General features: G+C 45.4%; 1 protein-coding gene across 1 annotated transcript in view; it reads left to right on the top strand.

Moving 5' to 3' along the window:
• Positions 1-17630, top strand: part of OXSR1 (oxidative stress responsive kinase 1) — a 94219-nt gene that overhangs the window by 44704 nt on the left and 31885 nt on the right. Inside the window, exon 5 of the mRNA XM_087730974.1 lies at positions 13175-13230. Coding sequence (XP_087587100.1) covers positions 13175-13230 — 56 coding nt within the window. The remainder of the gene's footprint in view (positions 1-13174; positions 13231-17630) is intronic.

The following is a 17630-nucleotide window of genomic DNA, read 5'->3' as shown; positions in this document are numbered from 1 at the left end:
AGACGCAGTATGGGTGAAATGAATGTAATTAGCACGTCTGAAGTTGGACAACGAGGCTGGTGGCAAAGCTGGAAGGATGAATATCTGGACCCAAATCTAATTTTGTGGGCGCTGTTGACCTGAAGCGGGGACAGCTTGTTACTGCTGTAAATAATCAGTGAGATCAGAGAATATATGCCTGACAGCGGATTTGCTCAATACTTTTAAATTATGCATCATCTTAAATGCGTAAATTAAGTTAACACGTGGACGACTGACTTAATGAAATTCTGCTGCTGCTGAATCTTACTCTGCGTTAGCCCGCCTTGAACTTAATGCCCCTTCCAGTTAAGGTCTGGGGAGCTGGCTTCGCGTGGAAGTGTAAATCCCTGCTTTGGACAGGAGAGTAGCTTGAGAGTGTTCTCTGGAGGAGATTAGAAAGCAAAATATCTAGTGAAGGCTTAAATTATAATTTTTGCTTACTTTCCTGATTAACAGCCAGAGCAAGGCCGAGACTTGAATAGATGCCATTGTTCGGCAACAAATGCTTAAGTCTCCCACGTTGTCCAATGTGATATTTTTTGCTTTCGTCTTGCAAGGGCTGTTGGGAGCAGTGTCTGAGGCCTTACGGAAAAGACAAAGGAGAAAGCAGAATCAGTTTTATTTTCATGAAACATCATACCAAGGTAGCGATTACAAATGATCCCTGTCTTCCTCCAAAATCCCCACTGCCTCCCGTATCTCGGAGTTGGCAGCTCTCTGCCTTCCTCGCCGTGTGCCTGTCCCTGGCTGCCTCTCCCGTGCCAGCTGCCGCCGTCCCCGTTGTGGTTTCCGTGTAGCACGGTGATCCCCATGACAATTTGAAATCCTAGTGATCCGGCTCATGTTAAGTGAGTTAAATATCTGGGCACCAGCAGGTGTGCTGAGGACAGAGGGCCAGACTCGGAAACCTTTGGATCAAGCTGTCCTGCAGGAATTTTTTTATGGAAGCCAAGCAAGACTGATGTGCTGCGAGGGGTTGCTCCCGGGCTGATCTTGTCTGGGTGACACACAGGGTATGGTGCACCTTTTCCTCATTTGGACTCCGATTCCTCTATGTATTTGGGGATTAGCAGGAGTTTGATGATTGATTTGGAAATTAAAACTAAAGCCAAACCAACCCAAGAGGTTTTATTGCTTAAAGAGACTTGTTGGAGGGAGTTTCAAGGCTTTTTCAAGGGGTGCTCTTTATGGCAGTCTGACAAAGGAATCACGCTGATTAACCGTTACAAGGTGTCTCTGCCTTTCTTCCTATTTTTATCTCTGAGCTTATCTTCTGTTCATGATTAGCTGTTGTGTAACTGAATATTTCAGTCCAGGTGGAATGATACACTGCTCAAATATGATCAGATTCTCCTATTGCAGCATAAATAAATGTGATACTCACATGGTTTTTTGTAAAAACAAAAAAGCTTAGGAAGTGGTTTAGGGTTGCATGCGCTTGAAATATTGGCATGGCAGTGACCCAGCTATTAATATGCTGCTCTACTTAAGGGGTGAGAGGTGCAACAGCACATTGATATGCTGAGTTAGATCAGCTTGTGCCCCCATACAGAATATTTTGGGTGGGTTTTTTTTTTTTGGTGTCTTTTCGAAATCAGTTCTCTGAGTGTGGGGCAGCAGGGTGCCGTGGCAGCTGTTCGAATCTTGCTTTGAAGAGACCGTGGAAACAGTGTTCTTCCTGCGGTTTTGTGCCGAAATATATTAGCTTATTTCTTGGACCTTAGGATGGCTTTGACGCAGGATCAAAGCTTAATTGTCTGCCTCTTTTACCTGTATAAAGACAAAATAATTTCTGAAAAAAGGATGTCTGTCTGTGAGCACAGACACATCACCAACGCTTGTCTGTGGGGTTTTGCAGGAGCGCTCCTCCAGTAGCGAGATTTGGATTTAAGATGAAGGAGCTGATGGATATACTTTGGCAGGACTCAGCTGCCCTACAGGATTCAAGCTTAATTTTCATGTAGCTGATTAATGCATTTGATAGCCGTGCTGGCAGGTTTTGTGGTTAAACTGGATTCTAGTATGCCTCTGATTATTTTGACGACTGAAATACTGTACTTTTTTGTTTCTGTAGCGATACTGTAGGAGAACTTCACAGCCCTCCTCTCCACAGTGCTATAATCTTGTTTTGGGGAGTGTGTTTTGGAACTGAAGTTTGGTAGGGGAGCATTGTGGGATGGATAATGGGATGTGGAGCCTTTCACCTCTAATTGTCAGTTTGATTTTAAGTCAGGACACCAGTAATTTGAAAGCCAGCTATTGCTCAGCCATGGGAAGTGGAATTTTGTGTTCAGAGAAGTGCACTTTAGTCTCTTCTTCCTTACAGTACAGGATGGGCAGAATTGACCTTTAGAGGTGGTTGTTAATATAAATTTTAAACCTTTAATTTGTAAATAGTTCAGTAGCCAGAATAATAGAAACGTTACTCTTGGGTGTCTCGGTGGGAAAGAAGAAAAGATGCTGCTCTAGATTGTACTGGGCGATTTGTTCCCCCAAATAAACACCTTGTTGTGCAGCATCAAGGGCACAAGGACCACCGAACCTCCACTCCGTGTGCATGGCAGCCAGGCTGGGGTGTGTTGTGGCGGTTTGGCAAACCAGCATGTTCTCCTGACGGCTGTTTCTTCCACTGCATCATCCAGAAATTCATTATTGTTTTTTTTTTTTTTTTTTTTAAAAAAAAGTTTCTCTGTGGTTGCAGAGAGAAAATATGAACCAGATGTAAATCCCAAATCTGCAGACAGGCAGAAACAATAGATCCTGTGGAGACAGTTTTCCTCGAAGTGGATAAAGACAGCCTCTGCTCTGAAGCCTAAAAACGTGGCAATTAAAACTGATGGTAAATATTGCTGCTGCTGAAAGCATGGGAGTGTTGGGGGGCTCTGCAGTGGCTCCAGGCCCCCCAACCCTCAGAGGCTCCATGTGTTACGAGGGTCCATGTAGCGGCTCGCCGGGTGACGCCTGAACCGAGCGCTTGCTGTACGACTGTTGCGTTCAGGTGTCTGTCCCTGTGTCACTCTCCTCGGGCCCCGGGGCTGCCTCTGGGCTTTGTCACTGACTGTCCTGCAGTTACTCCAAGTAACTTCGATTTAGGCCAAGGGAAAAACAACTTTTTGGTACAACTACTATGCACCGCACTAGAAGGGAGGTGAGTTTTTAGTTTTATCTCCCTTGCTTTGTTACGTGGAGATGAGAAGCAGGAAAAATACCATGAAGAGCAGGAGAAAGAGGTCGGGGTGATCTCTGAAAGGTTCAACAGCAGTGACAGGTTTTGGTCAGTGATCCATGACCAAGTTGCACGCTCAACTAATACAGTTTCTAGCAATTCTCGAGTTGTCAGGAGTATTTGGGTTTGACGTGTTTCTAGGCGGAATAATCTTCAGTCACTGTCTGCAGCATTAATTGTATCAGGTGGAAAGGTAACAGACTCTCTTGGCTTCTGACTTTGAAGAAACCAAGTGCCATTCACATGTACGTACAACCACTCTGTTGGTGACATCCTTCTCATGTCGCTGCTTTTATCTGATGTAGATTACTGGGAGTAGATCACCCTGTATAGGCTCTTGCAGCATCTCTCCAGCAGTAATTGTATAAATCACTGCTGTTCATCCTGTTCGTCCTTTCTCCTGTGATGCATAAAGCAAATAACCCATTTCAAAAAGATAGCTTTGGATGTTGTCCCCTGTTGCAAAGCAGTCGATTTTCTGGCCTTCATAGATCCTAAAAGCTGCGTATGTGGAGATGCCTTAAGCATTTATTCAGACCACTGCAGTCTTTTCATTCATGTCTTATGCTAAGGCATGAGAAAAAGGTCACTTGCTAAATTTGTGTGGTAACATATTAAACGCACTTGAAAATTTTGTGAGGCTGCATCAGAAATTATTTTTGCATGTTTACTAAATCAAATTGTATCCTGTCTTGCAGAGTTCTTATAAAATTCTAACATTAAAAAGTAAAGCTTAATACTTTCAAAAAACAAGTGAGACAAAACCCACGCACATTTAGGACAACAAATAGGGAACTGCTACAGAGAAATCTATCATTTCATGACAGCCTGGAAAGCATCACCAAGTTAGACGGAGTGCCAAGAGGACTTTCCATTGTACAGATACCCAATTTTATAACTGCTTTCTCCATTTTATAAGGATAGCTGGATGAAATAAGGAGATCTTTCTTCTTCCTATGCTTGCCATGCTTAAAACTGTTGTCTTCTAGATTTTGGAGAAAGAAGTCGAGCTGGCAAGTCTCTCGTGAGCCATGGTTGTCTTGAATTTCTCCTTCTGTGTCACGTTACAAACGTTGCTGAGCAAGAGCTGTGGGTGGCTTCGTAGATATGGACGGCTCTTGGCTGCGTAGGGGAATGCCTTGGACCTTGTGTGTATAGATATACAGGCTGCTTCTCCAGAACAGGGGTGCTTATTGCCTTTTGGAAATTGAGACCTTTTTGAGCTGCCCTATATCAAAATTTTGGGGCTTTATTTGATGCAAGATGATGACGCATTTACTGGAATGAACTTTCATCTCCTTCGTGGCAGGGTGAAGGCAGGGAGATGTGTGAATCACTGGCTTTCCTGCTGCTTCTGCTACCTGATCCGTCTCGTACTCACACTGGGGCGATCTGCCTGTGGTAGTTTTGGGGAAATTTGTATTTCTGAGCACAGTAGGAACATGTTTTAGCACGCAGGGGATACCACGGCATGGTGGTGTGCATCACTAGTATTGCCACATGAAGCATGCCCACCTCCTTGCACATTAAATAATTTGACATGAAACATTGAAAGAAGGCCACGTTATAACTTGACTATTTTCCTCTGTTACCAATGACTAAGGCAGGGTCTCCCAAAAATATCTGGGCCTCCAGGGGTAGGAGGCAGACCTTGTGACTCCACAGCTTGCTGTGTGTGTTGCTTTTCATGCAGCTGCTGTTAAAGCAGCTTTGTGCCTTGTCCCCACTGCAGTCCTTGGGAAGCAGGATCAGGACGTGGCAGGGCTGAATGGATGAGTTCGTGCAAGAAATCCTAGTACATTTTTAGCTGCTGTTCAGTGGTATGAAAACTTGATTTTAAAGCCTGCTGGGCAAGGTCCTTTTCTTATGGGGGACACAAGAAAAAAAAAAAAAGTTCTGACTGAGTAGGGGAAACTTTAAAAAGTGGCGTATGAGGTTAGAGACGTAGCTTCTCTCTTGCATTGACTGCCAAAGAGCTGAAGCTTGTCAAAAGCCCTTGCTGCTTGGCAAATCCTCCTTGCCATCAGCTGATATTGCAAGAGTGATGTGCGTTGGGGTGAATATGTGAAGCAACAGCCTCTTTTGTAGGAGAAAGAAGTGGGGCTGTGAGGGTTGGTATGGTTAGATCGTCTCCATGTTGGGAGATAGGGCTAGTGTTCGTACCACTTTATTATGTGGCTGAAGGAGCTGATGTGTCTGAAAACTATTTTTTTTTTTTAAGGTTTTGGTTTTAGCTTGAGCAACTTCCCCCACGTTGATGTGCAGTTGAGGTTACTTGAGCACTGATGCTGGGCTGGAGGCATGGTGATGGGTGGGAGGTAAAGTCTAAGGCTGGCAGGTTCTGTCATTGAACCGCACCTCCCGTTAACCATCGTTAGGCTTGTAAACACGTGGGAAGAGAAGGAATTAATGAGAGCACAAAACCATCAAAGATGAAGTTGGCACAGGAACAAAAAGCATAAGCTGGACGTAATTTGCTGAGATAAAGGAAAGTTGCAGGCGCTGCGATAAGAGTGACAGTGTGACAGACAGGAGCGCAGTAAGCGAGGTGGCACACCGCTTGCTGTCTCGCTTCATGTCAGAGACTCGCACCGAGTTAGCCCAAGGTCTGCAACTCTTTCTTTACTGCCCTAGCGTCTTACCAGCCCCTGGAGCTATTCAGATAACGATGACAGTGAATTTCGGGAGGATCTCCTGCAGCTTTCTTTGGTGAGCCCTCCCTTGTCTAAGCTGTCATAGTGACTTAGCCTAAAATGAATCAAATTTCTGAGTCATGGTTTCTTGGACCCCAAACCCTCTACTTAAAGCAGCAGTCCACTTCTGCAGCATTGGAGGGCAAAAAATCAGGAGGAATTGTACCTGGTAAGTGCATTGTGGATCCTCTGAAAGGTGTTTTATGTTTTAGCTAAAATAAAGTACAATGGGAGATTCATTTCTCACATAGCCCTTACTGGGGTTTCTGTTTGCCTATGCCAGGAGACTGGATGCAGTTCTCTCTCCCAAGGGGTCTCTTCACTGCGCTGAGCGTGATCTGCCTGGATGTTAAGGGTAGGACACCGGGAAAACAAGTGCTCAGTGCACTCATGGCTCGTCTTGTTGGAAGCTGGCAGTCCTTTCCAGTAGGCTTTGTCTACATACCCCTCTGTCTGCAAAGCCACGGTCTGTCAGTCACTTCTGCCTTTCAAAGCCTTGCTTCAAGCTGCTTATAAAGAACCAAAAAGAACTTTTTAAAATTCCTGACAGCGTTGGATTATTCATCTAACTTTTTCCAGACATTAAAACGACAGTTAAAAAGCCCTTAAATATTCCTACCTACCAAGCCCTCGTGAAGTTGGGGCTTTAAAAATGCCTCTACCATTTATGAGACTCGGAGTAAATAATGAGTTGCCTTGTGCTGCTGGCATTTAGCTCCAGCGTTGAGGCCCTGATCTTTCACCACAGCCCAGCAGCCGGCAGAGCGGCTCAGAGAAGAGGGCAGAAGCAGTGGCTGTGCTTCTCTGATCCTGAGCAATAAAGCGTGTCGCTGGGCCGGTCCCCCACTGTAATTTATAGCAGCCTGGCTGCTGCTGCTGGTCCTGGCTGCCAGTGGCCACAAGGGCCTGCTGAGAGGGCTGCGGATGAGCAGGGATGAAGCAAGCTGTGGACTTGGCCCTCTCTTCCCCCTGCTTATGCCTGCCTCAGCAGGGAGGCTGGAGAGAGGAGTATGGAAGCTGCTTTGCCAGCTCTCTGCCGTTGGAAGACCTTCAAGCTTTGGGAGATGTTCGAGTCCAGCTCTGCAGAGTTAAGTACAGCCCTGTAACAGACAGTAGTTGCATCTCGCCCAAGAGTTTGGGACTTCAGGCTCAGCCCTGTGGCAAGAAAATGTTGGTATGCACAGCTTTTCTGACGGGGAGCAGGGAGCATGCTAATGTCCCGCACTTCTAATACAGTTGTCTTGAATGCCTTCTCCTACGTTGTACTGAACGTGCTGACATTTGAGGGTGTAAAAATACTACTTTGCTTGCACGCTCCCAGCCTAATTTCCATTTTGCAGCTCTGTCTCAAATGGTAAAGCTCTCGCGTATAGCCAGCTTTTTTTATCTTGGCGTATAAGGAAGGGGAAGAGGTGACATAGGTAACAGCGTATCATTGAAGGAGAGTAATATTCGATAGTAGAGAAAGAATAGTGCTCAGTTGGTGTATAATGTCACAGATTGCTTCATATTTAACTGTACGTAGAGGCTGCACCTCGAGCGCTGTGTTCAGTGTTGGGCCCCTCACTACAAGAAGGACATCAAGGTGCTGGAGCGTGGCCAGAGAAGGGCAACGAAGCTGGTGAAGGGTCTGGAGCACAAGGCTGGTGAGGAGCGGCTGAGGGAGCTGGGGGTGTTTAGTCTGAAGAAGAGGAGGCTGAGGGGAGCCCTCATTGCTCTCTGCAACTGCCTGAAAGGAGGCTGTAGCGAGGTGGGGGTCGGTCTCTTCTCCCCAGTAACAAACGATGGGACAAAAGGAAACGGCCTCAAGCTGCACCAGGGGAAGTTTAGGTTGGATATTAGGAAAAACTTCTTCACTGAAAGAGTTACCAAGCATTGGAACAGGCTGCCCAGGGCAGTGGTTGAGTCCCCATCCCTGGAGGTATTTACAAGCCGGGTAGACGTGGTGCTTAGGGCCGTGGTTTAGTGGTGGGCTTGGCAGTGCTGGGTTAATGGTTGGACTCCATGATCTTAAAGGTCTTTTCCAACCTGAACGATTCTATGATCTTTTCCTGGAAGTATTTTGCAAGTTACTCAGAATAATGTCAACTCCAGCAATTGGTTGCTTTCAGTATAAATATTTTGAGTTATTCATTACCGTTAACAGAAAGTAGTAATTCTTCTATCTTGCACCTTCCCCTTTTCTTAAATGAAACTTGGCAGGACCAACCACTCCTTCCTCATGCCAAATTATGCACTATAGAGTTCAGTCCCTGAAAATTTATTGTTACAGTTGATGCAAATTGCATCTACTGGGCAGATGACTCACGGCTGTGCTGACAGCGTTGCATCCTGAAGGCACATACGACCAGGTTGGAAGCAAAGGCATGATAAACAGGGTTTATCTCCATTTCTCCCTTCATGTGACAGTTTTCTTCTCAGGGCTAGGTACAGAAATCCTGGGATGCCGCTCTTTGCTCAGGTCACTTGTATCCCAGTTGCGGTGGCCTTAACAAATTGTCCTAGCTATTGCTCCCAATGTAGACTTTTGACACAAGTCAAGTGAGTCCTTTTGGATTTCCAAACAATATTACAAGGCTTGTTTAAAAAGCAATAACTTAACATAATCTGTTGCTTCTTCTGTAAACGCCAGTTCTTTTAAGTCTGTAATATGAAGTTTTATTGCGTATGCCAGGATTGCAGAGTTGCAGCTGGTTATTGCTAACACTGCTCTCCATTATGGACCAGCAAGTCTTGCTTTTTCCCTTAGTGTTGTCACTGCAACGACAACCACTATATGGTGGTGCTAAGGATTGAGGGCTGTGGGTGAAAGCAGATCTGATTATTTAACAGGACTTTAAGGACACGTGTAGGCTTTTTATGGTGGGAACAAGCCATTAGGATACAGTTCCTGTAGTTCCCCCAGCTCGCCCTGTTGAAAAATTAATTGGGGGGGGTGTGGGAATGCTGCACTTGAAACTCGGGAGCGTCATCTCATGGCCTTCCTGTGCTCCCAAGTCTCCTGTAGCTGGATGCTTGATTGTAATTTTGTTGGACTGGGAATTGGTTTTAGTTACATAGCCTCTAACGCTTATGGTCCAGCCCTAACCTGGAGGCGTTAATGTGATGTAACTGGTACCTCAGCGTTTGGTCGCACTGGGAAGCTCAACCAGTTTGGAATGCAGATGAGGAGGGATTTCTGCCTTGCTGCGAAAACTTTCAAGGCTGATGTGGAGAATCCAGCTTTGCACTGGAGCAGGTCCAAACCCCTCTTCCCACTCTGGTTGTGAAGCACGAGGTAAATAAAAACATAATCGTTATTTTGCAGAAAGTCTCTTGGAGGCTTTAGAAGAGAGGAAGATGACAGCTACGGAGCGGGAATGTCCAGAACTGCGGTAGCATTTGTTAAGCTACTGGCAAGAAAGAGTTTACTCCAGCCTTCTGTAATGTAATTTAAAATGTGGTATAATTACTGTTTATGCTACAGCCTAAAGCTGCTTCCTGTTTCCAGTATAGTAATTATGCCAGAGGCACACCATTTATTCCAAGTGTATCAGCCCAGGATATGGTCATTACCACATTAATAGGAAGTACCTTCAAATTGTTAGACTTGGCAATAACTATATCCTGGAGTAACAAACTTCTTGCCATTCAGCTTGTGAGTTTATAAGCATCTCCTGATGAGAATAAACAGGAAAGCACCGTTCTTCTCTCCCCCACCCCATTGCTTTAAATGCAATTAATTAATCTTAAACATGGTTTTAAAGGAGGACCTAATTTGAAGATACTGCCGGTGATACCAGTATATGCTAAAGAAAAGCACCTGTGTTCACCCAGTGTTATTGCTGCTCGATGTTCACCCGGTGCTGTTGCAGTGGGCGACGTGATGCCAATACACTGGGGTGAGGAATGGGAAAGCTGGAAGTTGTCTCTTCGGTACAGTAACTCCAAAACAGAGCCGGTGACCCCGAGCAGCTTGCTGCCAATCCGTTTTGCTGCTCCGGGGTGGAGTATACCAGGCTGGGGTGAGTAATGGCCTTTCCAGAGGGCTGGTCACCCGGGGAAATGCCACATCGAGTGGTGATTTCATTCTGCAGCTTGACTTGGGTATTTGGCAGTGGCTGTTGTTGGCCTCCTGGATTTTTTATTGTAACAACGACTTGTTTTACTTGAACCAGCTTGAAGCACCATATTTACTGACTTGTCTCCAACGAGAAAATATGTAAATTTTAATGAATCCAAGGTGAAGTTAAAAAGAAAACAGCCTCTGCATTGGAGGGGGTTAAGGGATTGGAGTCCTTTCATTCTTTTTTCCTATGGGATTCAATCTAAGTGCTTGCTTCACTACTTTTTGCACTCCAAGCCTGCCCAGCTTGCTCTGTTATGGTAGGATGGTCTGGTGGTATTGAATGCCTCCTGCTTTCTGGCCACTGTTGCTACGTCAGTGAAACCTGCCTGAGTTTTTCTTGGACTCTGAAGCGCACGATGGTTGAGACTTCATCCTTAGTTCTGCTTAAAAACTTCCCTGGCGCTTGATGGCTGAGTGCGGTCTGCTGCGGGGGCTCGGTGAGCTGCACACACCGTCGTGCCGGCAGGGAAAGTTTGGGAAGTCCGTACAATACGGCACGGCCCAGCTTATTGAGGAAACACTCCGGTGTCCTGGGCTGCCTTGGAGTACAGATGGAAGAGGAGATTACCGTTACTTGCGTCCATCTGCAGTAAGAGGAACAATAACTTCAACAGGCAGCCTCGGTGTGTGCTATTCCTTTCCCCATAACCTGGAACTGGCAGGCAGCTTTGAATAGGCCTCATGTGTCCTGGCTGTCGCAGGAGAACCGACTGTCTGGATAAACATTTCCAGTAGGATTGGAGAGTTTCCTGAACACCTTCTGTTCCCTCTGAATTAGTGCTGGTGCGAGGGGGGATTCCTGGAGATGGCCGCGCCTGTGCCAAGCACGTTTTGCACCCTGTGAGCCAGCTCCTTACCTAGGAAGCAGCAGACTTGGGCACTGCACTCTCGTGGCTCCATGTGCTCGTGGGATTGGATCCCAAAGGCATCTTCTACCTAAATATTGGCAGGGAGCTTTTCCATTCCCTCACTGTTATGGACCGTGAATGCTTTGTGGGAGTGCAGGGGTTAGTCAGGTTTGTATCTCTCACAGTGATTAACTCTCTACAACTCTAATTGTATTGGATTTGGCCAGTGGATGCTAAGGGGGGATAGTGTAGCTACATGCTTAATGTTGTATTTAATCCCTTCAGGTCCCTCGGTCTACTTAAGAGTCTCCATCCACTGCAGTGCTGATGCTTTCTTGTCTGCAACGGCTGCAGCCGTTAATTGCAGGAAGAAAACAGAATAATGCTTCTTGGAGGGAAAGCTGACTTGTCCCTAGACGCACGTTCACGTATTTGGCCAATTTAAATGAGCAGGACGGGAGATGGCTGGCAGCGCTTGTTTTATGTTTGTCTACTTATTCCAGCATCACTGTCACAGCTTCTTGCTGCTTTGAGCCCCATTCTGCTATTACGTCGGCCTCTCAAGGCTATCTCGCCATACAACTGCAGGATTTCCATATAGATCTATCCAAGTGTTCTTGATCGTTAAAGCAAATTAGTATTTTCCTGTACTTGCTCTTACACTTGTGCTTCAAACAGGGATTAGGCTCCAAGGTGGTCACTGCTAGCGAGTGGTGTACATTTGGCAGGATCGAAATACTTGGTTGAAGGCTAAAGGCCACTGTCAGCCGTGGTTTGCTGTTAAAGTAATCTTTAGTGGGACTGTCTTGGGGACAGTCTTTGCTTGCTTTTGTTCTGCTGTATGCTGGGGGAAAGCCTTGCCATGCCAATGTCCTAGACTGGGTATTGGGAAGAATCTAACCAATGCTAATGCTGGAGAGGATGTGTTTAAAATTATCCTGGCCTGGAACTGGCAGTGGCCCAGGCTCTTCTGCTGAAGAGCAAAGCCAGGAAGGAGGAGATTTCCAGGGCCTGACCGGGGCTCTTTGGCCAGGCCATCGCGCCAGTTCTGTTCTCATGATGCACGAGGGAGGAGAGAAAAAATAACTTTTGACTTTTTTTGTGTGTGAAAGGGTTTGGAATATTTGCCAAAGGCAGTGGAGGGCGAATCTGCTTCTTTGGGGTTTTGGTTTTTCTTTTTTTCTTTTCTGTGCAGGTGGTTGCCATTCAGGTGAGGTGTGTTGTGAATTGCGATCTATTCACTGGCATCCATTCCCCAGGCAGTTGCTTTGCTTGCAGCCTTTCTTGAGACAGCACCTGCACGTGCTCCGGGTCTGCATGGTTTCCCAGCCAGCGCAAGCTTAGCAGCCGTGCTGATGGACACGGGTGTCAGCTATAAAGGTGCTTCTCTTGGCTTTGCGTGGGGAGCAGCCTGTGAAAATAAGCTGTAAAACTTCAAAGCATGTTTGGAGTGAAAGTAGCGTTCCCCTCGAGGATGGGGAAGTGCTGCTGTTAACCTAACAAACCAGAGCTTTTTTTGGGGTAGAAAGGGGATAGTACAATACCTTTCATAGCACATGCTGGATGTTCTTGTGTGCTCGTTGACTTTGGTTGAAAAAAAAAATGAGGGAGACTTTTTCCACTAAAGTTGAGACTCACAGGGCCGTTGAGTGGCCCCATTTTCCCATTCTCACCATCTCTGTTGTACCAGCTCTGCTCACCTGACCCTTGGTGATGTTGTTCAGTTCACTAAGAAAACAATGTTTTTCTTCTGGATTTTCACCAGTGTATGGGACTAAACTGACTTCCTGAGGAAGGACGTGAACTCCTCCAGGACTGGAGAGTGATGAGACTTGGGGCTGGGGAAGAATAGGATGCATTCAGTGGTAGTGAGACTGGATCAACTCGCTGTATCTTGAAATCTTCCCCTTTAAAAGGGTACATGAGTATCAGACCAGTGCTAGGTTCTGTTTACGCATTTTTAGCTAACTTAAGAACCTGGGACAAACCATTTTCCTTGTATCTTTGAGGGTACCTTCTGGTAAGTTTTTCTTTTTTTTTTTTTTTTTTTCCTGTGCACAGTACTTACAATGCTACTAGCTATAAATCATACAAATACCACTTAGTGTCTGTCTACTGAAATTACAATTGGTGTTAAGTCCCTACTGTTTATGCGTGATTGGAAGCAGGAGGTGCTAATGCAAGAAACAATATATAAGAAATAACCTTTTAATTTATTTTTGTTGGTTGAAGGAAAGATTTAATGACTTCCACATATTGTTGCTTTATCTTTCTGCAGGGATGTGAAAGCAGGAAATATTCTTCTTGGAGAAGATGGCTCAGTGCAAATTGCAGGTAACTCTCCTGGTAGCTTTCAATAAACTTTAGGCAAAACTGTGTATCCAGAGAGATGGTTTAATGATCAAGAAGAAACCTACATAAAAATGTTAGCTTCAAGAAGCCCCACAGTTCTTAAAACAAACAAACAAAATGAAACCAACAACACCAAGAAACTCAACAATAAACAAACCACAAACCAAACCAACCAACCAAAAAAAACAACCCAGAGTTTATTACATCTTGTTATCTTAAAATACCATTCTTTGGCATAATAACAATCAGCATGAATAAATCCTTTGACACTTAAGTCCTCAGAATCAATAGATTAGATAAAATTCTTGGCGTAAGCTAGTCAGATTTTTAAAATAGCAAGTTCATAGGCTTGGAAGTGGACTGCACAGACCTCACTGATGTATCATTGATGTGTAAGGTGGTTTTCAAAAGGACTGTGGTGGACAGTGGATAGATGCATCAGAAGGAAATTGGTATGTCTGATGGTAAAAGTCACTTGCAACTTTGCTCTAACCAAAGATCTGCCAGTCAAACGTGCTCATGTGGATGCTTCCTAGTCCACTTCAGTTGAACCGAGTGACAGAGTGCATGTTTAACTGACTGCCCTAACCCAGCCCAAACTGGGGTGAACTGGAAGTCTTGGAAGCAGTTGTGCAAGCTGAGGGACAGGGTAGGGAAGACTGTTAAAACAGTTGCTTTAGCTACTACAGATCTACCTGGAGGAGATGTCTGTTGTAGTCACTGCTGTCATGAGCTGCATCAGCACAGGTATGTTGGAAACAGTCCTTGGTGTGGATGGATCATATGTTTGTGGAAAAGGGTGTCGTGTGGTGTGTTCCCCCCCCCCCGATACTACTCTTCTGGTGTTTTATTTCATATGTATTCCTACAGACTTCACTCTTCTTTCCAGAAATCAAGAATTATTATTATTATTGTTGTTGTTCTTGTTGTTGTTGTAGACTATTAAGTAAGACAAGATTTTTGGAGAGTACATTTAGAACCTGTGAGACTTGTTTTTTCCTCTTCTTCCCAGTGTGCCATTTTCCTATCCTGAGTACGATTCTGCTCCAACTGTCCTTTCTCTCAGGACTGTGCTCTTCCCATGAATCTTTTGGTGCCTTTCCAGTCCTTGTGCCACCTCTAGCTGGAGGGCAGAGCTCGCATCTGGTCCCTCCATCTTAGCAAACGTCCTGGTACATGTTTAATTTTTTTCAGTCCCATGTTCCATAGAATCCCAGAATGGTTTGGGTTGGAAGGGACCTTAAAGATCACCTGGTTCCAGCCTCCCTGCCATGGGCAGGGACACCTTCCACTAGACCAGGTTGCTCAAAGCCCCATCCAACCTGGCCTTGAACACTTCCAGGGATGGGGCATCCACAGCTTCTCTGGGCAACCTCTTCCAGTGCCTCACCACCCTCACAGTGAAGAATTTCTTCCTTAGATCTACTCCAAATCTACCGTCTTTCAGTTTAAAGCCATTACCCGTTGTCCTATCACTACATGCCCTTGTAAAAGGTCCTTCTCCAGCTTTCTTGTAGGCCCCCTTCAGGTACTGGAAGGCTGCTATAAGGTCTCCCCGCAGCCTTCTCTTCTCCAGGCTGGACAACCCCAACTCTTATCCTGTCATCACAGGAGAGGTGCCCAAGCCCTCTGATCATCATCATGGCCCTCCTCTGGACATGCTCCAACAAGTCCATGCCCTTCTCATGTTGGGGGCCCCAGAGCTGGACGCAGTACAATATTTAATTGCGAAGAGCCATATCTGTTTGTGACAAGGTCTCTTTTTTAGTGCCCTGTCCTGCTGGTGGAGGCACAGCAGTGGGTCAAGCCAGCGTGCTGGGGGTTAAGGGACGGGGCTTTGCAGCTGTGTGGCAACGACTGTCATGTCAGGCAGAAGGGCGACTGTCGTGTCAGGCAGAAGGGCGTATTGCATTGTGTAGTGCGGAGAGGTACGGACTCCTTTGGTCTACCTGTGCCTGGATTCGCGTCTTGGAATGAAAGGTGTAGATTTGCCATCAGGAGGCAGAACGCATTGCAATGCACAGCTTTTTTTACAGGTAGCTCTTCTCCCTCTGCAGAAGGCAATGAGCCCCTTTACAGGACATAACACCTAAAATACAGGACTTCAGTTTAAAACCTGAAGTTGCTTTGTTTTCCCTTTTATGTCTCCCAGTGCTGTTAATGCCTGCTGTTATGTTTCTAATGAGGTGTAAATAATTCATCCCATATGGCAGCTGATGGAAGGTAGGGAGTGGCTTCTACAATGCTCAAAGGAGCAAACTTTGCACAGTGAAATCCTACAGTTTTTTTCCATAATGGGGCCAAGATGTAACATTTTGGATGTGTAATTGTATGGACCTTTAGGTTATGTTCTGGGAGAGGCTGCACATAGCTGTTTTATTAGAGCAAGGCACTGTTATTCCCAGTGTTTCTGCCAGCCTAGCAGAAAGCTGCTTCTGTTTCTCTTCCACAAGGGTGCCAGGGCTTGGCTTTTTTTTTTTTATTAAGGCTCACTTGCAATAGGTACCTGTTCATGTATTTATTTTCTGCTGAATAATTTTTAGTTGATAAGTAGTTTTAAGGTTGACTAGTCTTCCTTGTAGAAATTTCGGAGGATTTATTTTGTCTGTGATTTGTACGTGTTCCCCTGGACTGAACTCTCTATTAGTGGTTTATATGCGCAACATTTAAATGCTGAAATCCATCTCTCCGCATATCCTGCGAAAGCAACCTTGCGAGATGTGCAAAGCTTCCTCGCTACGAACTGTTTCTTTGAACATGCGAAAGGACTAACGCGGTAACCTTCCATCAGCCACAGCAGAGCGACTGAACTCGGCCAAGGTCGGCAGGTTCACCGCGGCGGCAGGAAGCACTTTTCGGTTCTGCGAAGGCAGCTGGTGACTTGAAAGAAAGAAAAATAAATGAATGACTGAATACTAGAGAAGAGCCTGACCTGGTCATAACACGAGATTTTGTTTCTGTGGGAATTTCTGACACTTAAGCTTCCTTTCCTCCTGACTTAGGATGAAATAGCAAAATTGCTCATGAATTTTTTGAGGGGGGGGGAAAAATGCTGGAAGCAAACCAGTCCCAATAATGCGACTTTTGTTTCAGTGAGATCAAAGCACTTGCCTTTGACAGTAACATTAATGCATATTAATAATTCTGTTGATCGTTGAGTGCATCAGTTATCAGCTGGATGACATCATTGCGTTTCCATGAAACAAATGTGTTTAAGTTTTGCTGGAAAGTTACACCACGAGGAAAAAAAAAAAAAGATGGATCCGCTGTGGAATGAAGCCTGAGGGTTAGAGTGAATGGGGCACCTCCCTTGAAGGAGCTGGTTTGGTGTACATAAAAAAATACAAATAATGTAGCAGGAAAGAATGACATCCATTCTTTTATAATGACTCCTTTCCCTTTTGCCATCCCTCTATCAAAACTGCTTGTGAACTGTTGTTAAGGTCTTATTCAATGTTTGGCCTTTGCAGCTTCGTGTTTCTGCGTGCTTCCTACAGCTTGACACAATTCATGTTTCTTGTCTCAGAAGAAATTTCAATCTTAAATGTAAGGAATGTAGATCTCAAACTGGAAATCCTTTGAGGAAAAACACAAAGCTGCTTTCAAGGTTTAGAAAGAAGTTCTCGACCCTGTGGTGGAGGAAACCCCGCTGCTGGGCTATACCTCCACTGCACGTCAGTGAATTTAATGACTTGGGAAACTTCCACTGTATGCAATTCATGGCAGTAATTTTGCTGGAGGATTATACAGTTCTAACCAGTGAAAACTAAAGCCTCTTTCGTTAATTCGGGCTGTGCAGTTCTGTTAAGCCTGAACAGAAAAAGCAGCTTGATGAAGGAGTGTCCGACGTTTCTTGGGTTCTGTTTGTAACTCCGAATTGGTGGCTGTGCATCGGCCACGCAAGCCGCTGTGGGAGCACGGTGAGCTGAGGCTGGCGCAGGTAAAGCAAGGGAGGAGAAATCTGTGAGCTCGGGGGCATTTGCTGGGAGTAGGAATTCTAAAAATTCCTCTAATGGCCTGCACAAAAGCCCAGCTTCAAACTCCTCCCCAAGTCCTGGGTTTGGTATTTTTACTCATGGCTCTATTTTTAACTATGTAGCTCCTTTTGCTTTCAAAATGTGCATCCAGTGAACCAAGGCATAGAATTGCCTTTAACAGATCCAGCTGACCGGTGAGACCTAAACCGAGACTGTTTGCTTCTACCTTAACATTTCCCCCCACCCCTCAAGGGCACTGGCTTGGGCTTGTGGCTTGGCACCGAGTTTTTGGAGCCTGTTACAATTCAGGGAGTATCGCTTTCTCAGTTTGAAGTGTTTTCCTGCATGCTGAATTAATCTATCTTCTGGAGAGAGCAGGACTCTTTCCCAGATACCATTGTTCTG

Source organism: Nipponia nippon, unplaced genomic scaffold (assembly GCF_047370975.1).
Source record: "Nipponia nippon isolate SJK-2023a ecotype South Korea unplaced genomic scaffold, ASM4737097v1 scaffold_1, whole genome shotgun sequence".
NCBI classification, from domain to species: Eukaryota; Metazoa; Chordata; class Aves; order Pelecaniformes; family Threskiornithidae; genus Nipponia; species Nipponia nippon.
Note: the sequence above shows the minus strand (reverse complement) of the source record. Positions and strands in the feature narration are given on the sequence as shown.